The sequence below is a fragment of the Daphnia pulex genome, chromosome 10 (assembly GCF_021134715.1).
Source record: "Daphnia pulex isolate KAP4 chromosome 10, ASM2113471v1".
In the NCBI taxonomy this organism is placed as follows: Eukaryota; Metazoa; Arthropoda; class Branchiopoda; order Diplostraca; family Daphniidae; genus Daphnia; species Daphnia pulex.
Window position 1 is genome coordinate 11439513 of NC_060026.1, and position 8363 is coordinate 11447875.

General features: G+C 35.3%; 1 protein-coding gene across 1 annotated transcript; it reads right to left on the reverse strand.

The window, feature by feature from the left end:
• On the reverse strand, nucleotides 1-1314 carry LOC124206321 (adhesive plaque matrix protein-like). Its single transcript, XM_046604065.1, has 3 exons — nucleotides 1244-1314; nucleotides 668-1177; nucleotides 1-593 (listed from the first exon to the last, which is right to left on the reverse strand). Exons 1-3 carry the CDS (start codon nucleotides 1247-1249, stop codon nucleotides 138-140), a joined length of 972 nt encoding a protein of 323 aa, XP_046460021.1. The 5' UTR covers nucleotides 1250-1314; the 3' UTR covers nucleotides 1-137.
• Nucleotides 1315-8363: the final 7049 nt, after the last annotated feature.

The following is an 8363-nucleotide window of genomic DNA, read 5'->3' on the forward strand; positions in this document are numbered from 1 at the left end:
TATCATCAAAAAGTTTATTTTTCGGATAACAAAAAATAAGGGAGCTTTGGGAATTGTTATTTCTCTTAATTATTATTAATATTTGCAAGAATGATGTGGAGTAATTCGCTGATTGTATGCAATTTCCATCTTGAGATTCAGTATGCAGTCGACTGATAGGACGGGTAGGACGGAGTGGTGTAAACAGTTGCAGATTCGTACGGTTTAGTTGAATAAACGGGAACTGTGTACGCCGTCTTCTTAGTGTACTCAGCGTTCTTAACAGTGCTGTAGTTAACTGGACCTTTCGTGTAATCTGCAGGTTTGTAGTTGTTAGTGTACTTGGATTCTTCTTCGTATTTGACATCCGACGGCTTGTAGGCGGGTTTATAGGTGGGCTTGTACTCATCGTATTTGGCTTCTCCCTCATATTTCACTACAGCTTGATATCCGTACTCATCAGCCTTGTAGGTAACAATTTGGGTGCGGCCGTCGGGAAGAAGAACGCGGTAAGATCCGCTTACAACTTTGCCGTCACTCTCCTCTTGATGGGAGTAGTCGTTGTAGCTCTTTTCGTCCTTAACACCCCAGGCAAACTTGTAAGGCATCGGCTTCTACAAATATAATATTAAACAATGTTATAGACTATATCGGTGGAATTAAACCATTTTGAAAGAACAAGTCTTACGTAATCATAGGAATCTTGCTTGCTGTAATAAGCCGGAGTGGAATATCGCTGGTTTGTAGTATAAGGAGCGCTGGTCGTCGTTGTGTATACCGGGGAAGAATAAGGAGATTCTGAGTAGGTTGGCTTAGAAGAGTAGGATCGCACAGGTTCGGTGGCTTCGTATGATTTCGGCTTGCTGGTCACGTATGTTGAGGATGGACTCGAATACGTTGACGGTTCATACGAGGATTTCGAGTAGTAAGAAGCGCTTTCGGTAACGTAAGGTCCTGGAGTTGTCTTGTACGACGGCCGAGAGTAAGATTTGGTGTAGACGGGCTCGTCTTCATAAGTTGTTTCAGTCCCCTGGTATTGGTAGGATGCTGCGGTGTTGTAAGTCGGTGTGGCATAGGTGGTCGCTTCGTATTTTTTTTCATAAGACCCGCTTCCCGACCTATAACTAGGCACAGTGCGGTGATTTCCATGTTTTTCGGCCGAGACGGCCACGACAGCTGCAACTATGACGAGCATAAACTAAAACACATATATATTAAAATAATAAATTCCTAATTATTTTATAATGTATTATAGTGTATATACCTTCATTTTTAGCAGAATAAGTTGGTTTTGTTCCTTTCGATCAATTGAAGAGGACTGATGCTCTAACCCAACATTCACTCTCGTTTTTATAGGCCTAGTAACTCCAACGATTTCGTTTGTGTATAGTACGAGCGGTACACCACGCGTGATGCGCTAAATGGTTTAGATTGATCCCCCGCACTTTTGCGGGGGAGAAAGGGCCCTTTCGCCCTTGTTCAATTGACTTTACACACCGCACGCTTTTTTCTTTGATTCTTTGACGTTTCAAAAGTGACGGCGACCCATTATCGCCGCATGCGGTGTGTTGCAGGTGGCAATCATAGTCTAGACTCACTTTGCCGCTATTGCACAGCGACCCCCAAAATAGAAGAAAAAACCCAACAGGTTTGTTCCTTTTTTCACTTTCTTTTGCGAGCTCGTCTACTGTGTCACGCGCGACGCGGCACGAAGCTCCGTCCGGTACCGGCCATCCAAATTTGATTCATTTCACAGTCAGTCGGCGCTTCTAATTAAATACGTCCCCACAAAATACACGAAAAAAAAATAAAGAAAAAAGGAAAACGATTCGACACTCTCCCACAAAATCGCCGCAGATCAACACTTTTCATTTGTACCATTTGTATTAGTGCCGTATGAGAAATGAAAACTTATGAGTCGATTATTGCTACTTAATTTTTAGCCATGATTTGTTGGGGTTAGTAAATCTGACTGTAACTGCATATACCGTTCTGTGAATTAAAACCCGAAGAGAACAAAACGGGAGCAAAAAAGGGAAAACTGATGCGAAGGTCTCGAAGAAATTATTTGTGTCATAATTTATGACCAAAAATTTTCCAAGGTTCGTCTCTTGCTGTCCTCTTATAGAAAAAAGTTTTTAAATATCGCTAGCGTTTTATCTGTCGTGTGACGCAAGATACCGTTTTGCGATAATTTTAAAACAAAGCACACATATAAAAACAACCTTACCACATGTCGTATTTTCGCCGGTATAACGAAGATTTATAAACTAATGGTTATGATGATGAACGACTGAAAACTGGAGTATTGAACGTACTGTCGAATAATTGGACTTTCACATATATGTAAAAATCCGAAAATTTATTTTTCGTCGTTAAATAAATTTCTGAATCAAGATTAGAAATTATGTAATACCAATTCAACTGGCGTATAATTTGCGACAACTGCTGTTGTTTATTGCAGAGCATACCTGTACCGCTGATTTTGATCAACTTATCAAATATTGGTCATAACTACTGACAGAATCAGGCACGGCGCTTGATTGTGTGTATGGAGCGGACGGTGAGTGCAGGAGAAAGTCGCGATTTAGTTAGCGTCACTTTCACAACCCACATATTCCTTCAATTAATTTTATTGTCAATTCAAAATGATTTGTTTTGGATCGTGACTGTTATTATCGAGAACACTTTGAATTACAAACAAATAACGCAATGCAACTGAAGTGTCAATAAATCACACTACCGATTTCAAACTCCAGGATAACCTATACTCGTTAAAACCAGTTGAAAAATTTCTTCGTGTTCGAACGACGCGAAGCAATATTCCCTTCACCTCCGTTCGTCGTTAGCGCATTAGGTAGGGGAGAGGGGGGGCTAGTTGGCAGGGTCACTTTTTGTGAATTTATTTGAATTTTTTGACCACACGTTTTGCAAATTGAATGAATGAATCAGATTCAGATTTCAATTCTCTATGAATTGATCGTATTTGTTTACAATGTTCATTTACACGAAATTGTGAAATTGAGAAAAACTGCAAAAAAAAGTCTGCCAACTTGCCCCACCCTACGGGTAAGTTGGCAGCTGACGATTCTTCATTGCTCCAAAATTTCTAGGTCGAATTTTGAAAACTTGCAACTCAGCATCTCGTGAGAAATCTGTATGCCAACATGCCCCTCAAAATTTCTGCCATCTAACCCCACAGGGTGCTTTTCGAACAAATAAATTGATAACTAAATAACTTTTTAATGTAGAAATGTCGGGTTTCTTTTAACAAGCGATCCACGAATCAAGTAGACCAAAATCCCGGAGCGGCTTTCCTGATCTAAATCCGGAAAAGGCATTAAAAATCTAAAAAAAATATAGCCATGTTCGTCTTCGCACGCCGGATTTACCTGCGTTTGCAGAATGACGATTTCCCCCCCGTTTAGGAGTTATTTAGCTCTAAAGTTTGTTTTTTTTGAATTTTGTCAGAAAGTGGGGGGGGGCTTTGACATCCATTTTCGAAAAAGTGGGGGAGCTAGGGAAAAAACTAATTTTTTGAAAAGGTTTATTGCAATCTCAACCACCAAAATCCAAAAGGAATTTCCTTTCCGGATTTTATTGGTTGAGATATTACCAATTTAGTGAAAGGATTATTTAGCTGGTTTCCCTCCCTGGCTTGCAGCCATTTTTTCGTACGGTCCGCTGCGCTCCTGGCGGAAGCCAGCAGAAGGTCTTATACATCGACCAATAAGAAATCTGGGTTCACTATATATGAAGGCCTGTATAAATGCAATGGGTCTAATGTGAAGGCCGATATATAAGACCTTCTGCTGGCTTCCGCCAGGAGCGCAGCGGACCGTACGAAAAAATGGCTGCAAGCCAGGGAGGGAAACTAGCTAAATAATCCTTTCACTAAATTGGTAATATCTCAACCAATAAAATTCGGAAAGAAAATTCCTTTTGGATTTTGGTGGTTGAGATTGCAATAAACCTTTTCAAAAAATTAGTTTTTTCCCTAGCTCCCCCACTTTTTCGAAAATGGATGTCAAAGCCCCCCCCACTTTCTGACAAAATTAAAAAAAACCAAACTTTAGAGCTAAATAACTCCTAAACGGGGGGGGGGGGGAATCGTCATTCTGCAAACGCAGGTAAATCCGGCGTGCGAAGACGAACATGGCTATATTTTTTTTAGATTTTTAATGCCTTTTTCGGATTTAGATCAGGAAAGCCGCTCCGGGATTTTGGTCTACTTGATTCGTGGATCGCTTGTTAAAAATAAGATAAACATTAATTCTTTTTTGCTTGGGTTTTCTGACACTCTTAGAGTTTTATACTATGAGAAAAATGAAAAGTGCTGAGAGGCCAAAAAAAAACTTTTTGCCGTTTTTTTTCTTTTTGCTATAACTCCTGTTGGGGAAGTCGTATACTTTTGAAATTTTATATGAGCAATCTGGGTGTTGTCTTTCATATTTGGTGTAAAATGCTTGATTTGTTTTGGTCTGTAACGGGTCTAACTAGCAAAATGCCAACTTACCCCACCTGCCAACTAGCCCACCTCTCCCCTATATAAGACTGTTGCCGATGAATTTGTTTAAGAATAGGTAAACGATTGTCTAATGAAAAAAACAGCGCTTTGCTGTTTACGCGTCCTTCTTTCTGCGCGGCCAATTTAGTAGAAGTCTAATGACGACTATGATGAGCCCCCGGATTTCCACACGAGAGTTCTCATCATCTATAGTGTCCCGTGCTTTCTCAAGGTTGTGTGCCAATTTTGGGTCCCCTATCCCTGGCCTTAGCCTTGGGGTTGAGCAAGATTAATCTCGGATCGAAATCGGATTGCCTTATTGCTTGCTCGGATAGCCTGCAGCTGAACCGAAGACGAACCAAATTCATTGTCGGACTTTTGAAATATTTAAAATTCAATGGAGTTCTACTGTCGGACATGCAAATAATTTAAAAAAAACTGAATGGATTTCAATTTTCGGACATGAAAATAATTAAAAAAATTATTGGAGTTCTATTGTCGAGATTGTCGTTATTTAAAATATTCAAAAAGGTAATTTACAGTTCCGTTCCTGGAAGAATTTCTATGCACCTTTTTTCTTAAACTTTTCCCCCTAAGATTTGTATTATGAATTAACTGATTTAATGGACTTGGAAGAATATATTAGACGTCGATTAACACATCCTGTAAGAAAGAAAGTTTTTTATTAGTTAAACATTCAATATAGCAACCTCAAACTAATGGAAGTGGTGTTTAACAGTTCCTGGAAAAGTTTCAATGAACCCTTTTTTCTAACAAAATTCCTTCATGATATGTATGATGAATTCATTTATTCAATGGACTTGAAGTGGTAAATTTGACATCCATTAATACATCCTGTAAGAAAAACACGTTTTGTATTAGTGAAAAATTCAATACAGCAACTTCAAACTCATTGAAGTGGTGTTTAACAGTTCCTGGAAGAGTTTGTATGATCCCTTTTTTCTTCTGCTATGACCCCTTTTTTCTAAAGGTTTTCCCTCATGATTTGTATTATAAATTCCTTGATTCGATGAACTTAAAAGAGTGTATAAGAGATTGATTAAGACATCCTGTAAGATATGTCTTAATACAAATGATGAAGGAAGATACAAAAGTATCAATTTTGAATCAATGAATTCATAATACAAATGATGAAGGAATAGTTTTAGAAAAAAAAGTTCATGAAAACTCTTCCAGGAACTATGAAACACTTCTTCAATGAGTTTGAAGATACTATTTTGATTATTTCACGAATACAAGACATTTCTTTCTTACAGAATATGTTAATCGACGTCTAATACACCATTTCAAGTCCATTGAATTAATTAATTCATAAAACAAATGATGAAGGAATAGTTTTAGAAAAAAGGGTTCATGGAAACTCTTCTAGAAACTGTGAAACACTACTTCAATGAGTTTGAAGATGCTATATTGATTGTTTCACGAATACAAAACATTTCTTTCTTACAGGATATGTTAATCGATGTCTAATACACCATTTCAAGTCCATTGAATCAATGAATTCATAATACAAATGATGAAGGAATATTTTTAGAAAAAACGATTCATTGAAACTCTTCCAGGAAATGTGTAACACTACTTCAATGAGTTTGAAGATGCTATATTGATTGTTTCACGAATACAAAACATTTCTTTCTTACAAGATATGTTAATCGATGTCCAATACAGCATTTCCAGTCCATTGAATCAATGAATTCATAAAACAAATGATGAAGGAATAGTTTTAGAAAAAAAAGTTCATGGAAACTCTCCCAGGAACTGTGAAACACTTCTTCAATGAGTTTGAAGATAATATTTTGATTATTTAACGAATACAAGACATTTATTTCTTACAGGATATGTTAATCGATGTCAAATACACCATTTCAAGTCCATTGAATAAATGAATTCATAATACAAATGATGAAGGAATAGTTTTAGACAAAAGGGCGCATTGAAACTCTTCAAGGAACTGTGAAACATGCTATATTGATTGTTTCATGAATACAAAACATTTCTTTCTTACAGGATATGTTAAACGATGTCTAATACACCATTTTAAGTCCGTTGAATCAATGAATTAATAATACAAATGATGAAGGAATAATTTTAGAAAAAAACCATTCATGGAAACTCTTCCAGGAATTGTGTAACACTACTTCAATGAGTTTGAAGATGCTGTATTGATTGTTTCACGAATACATAACATTTCTTTCTTAAAGGATATGTTAATCGAATACACTTGAAATGGTGTATTGGACATCGATTAACAAATCCTGTAATAAAGAAATAGTTCTAACAACTGAAAAATATATTATAGCAACTTCAATCTCATAAAAGTGTCGCAGTTCCTAGAAGATTTTCTATGAACCATTTTTCTAAAACTATTTCATAATGAATTGCTTAATGAATTTATTGATTCAATACACTTGAAATGGTGTATTGGACATCGATTAACACATCCTGTAATAAAGAAATGGTTTAAAAGAAGTGAAATAAAAATTATAGCAACTTCAATCTCATAAAAGTGTTTTTTCGTAGTTCCTGGAAGATTTTCTATGAACCATTTTTCTAAAACTTTTTCTTCATGAATTGCTTTATGAATTTATTGATTCAATACACTTAAAATGGTGTATTTGACTTTAACACATCCTGTAATAAAGAAATGGTTTTAACAAGTGAAATAAATATTATAGCAACTTCAATCTCATTAAAGTGTTTTTTCGTAGTTCCTGGAAGATTTTCTATGAACCATTTTTCTAAAACTATTTCTCCATGAATTGCTTTATGAATTTATTGATTCAATAAACTTGAAATGGTGTATAAGACAAAGTTTACACATCCTGTAATAAAGAAATGGTTTTAACAAGTGAAATAAAAATTATAGCAACTTCAATCTCATAAAAGTGTTTTTTCGTAGTTCCTGGAAGATTTTCTATGAACCATTTTTCTAAAACTATTTCTCCATGAATTGCTTTATTAATTTATTGATTCTTTACACTTGAAATGGTGTATTGGACATTGAATAACACATCCTGTAATGAAGAAATGGTTTTTAACAAGTGAAATAAACATTACAGCAACTTCAATCTCATAAAAGTGTTTTTTTCGTAGTTGCTGGAAGATTATCTATGAACCATTTTTCTAAAACTTTTTTTCATGAGTTGCTTTATGAATTTATTGATTCTTTACACTTGAATGGTGTATTGGACATTGAATAACACATCCTGTAATAAAAAAATGGTTTTAACAAGTCAAATAAATATTATAGCAACTTCAATCTCATAAAAGTGTTTTTTTCGTAGTTCCTGGAAGATTTTCTATGAACCATTTTTCTAAAACTATTTCTCCATGAATTGCTTTATGAATTTATTGATTTGTTATGATGTATTGGACATTGAATAACACATCCTGTAATAAAGAAATGGTTTTTAACAAGTGAAATAAATATTATAGCAACTTCAATCTCATAAAAGTGTTTTTTCGCAGATCCTGGAAGATTATCTATGAACCATTTTTCTAAAACTTTTTCATCGTGAATTACTTTATGAATTTATTGATTCTTTACACTTGAAATGGTGTATTGGACATCGATTAACACATCCAGTAAAAAAGAAATGGTTTTAACAAGTGAAATAAAAATTATAGCAACTTCAATCTCATAAAAGTGTTTTTTCGTAGTTCCTGGAAGATTTTCTATGAACCATTTTTCTAAAACTATTTCTCCATGAATTGCTTTATGAATTTATTGATTCTTTACACTTGAAATGGTGTATTGGACATTTAATAACACATCCTGTAATGAAGAAATGGTTTTTAACAAGTGAAATAAAAATTACAGCAACTTCTTTCTCATAAAAGTGTTTTTTCGTAGTTG

What these genes read in the sequence shown, in the direction of transcription:
- LOC124206321 (XM_046604065.1), bottom strand. An exon ending in AGCAAGATTCCTATGATTAC is followed by an intron (nt 594 to 667) that starts GTAAGACTTGTT and finishes TTATATTTGTAG; the next exon opens with AAGCCGATGCCTTACAAGTT.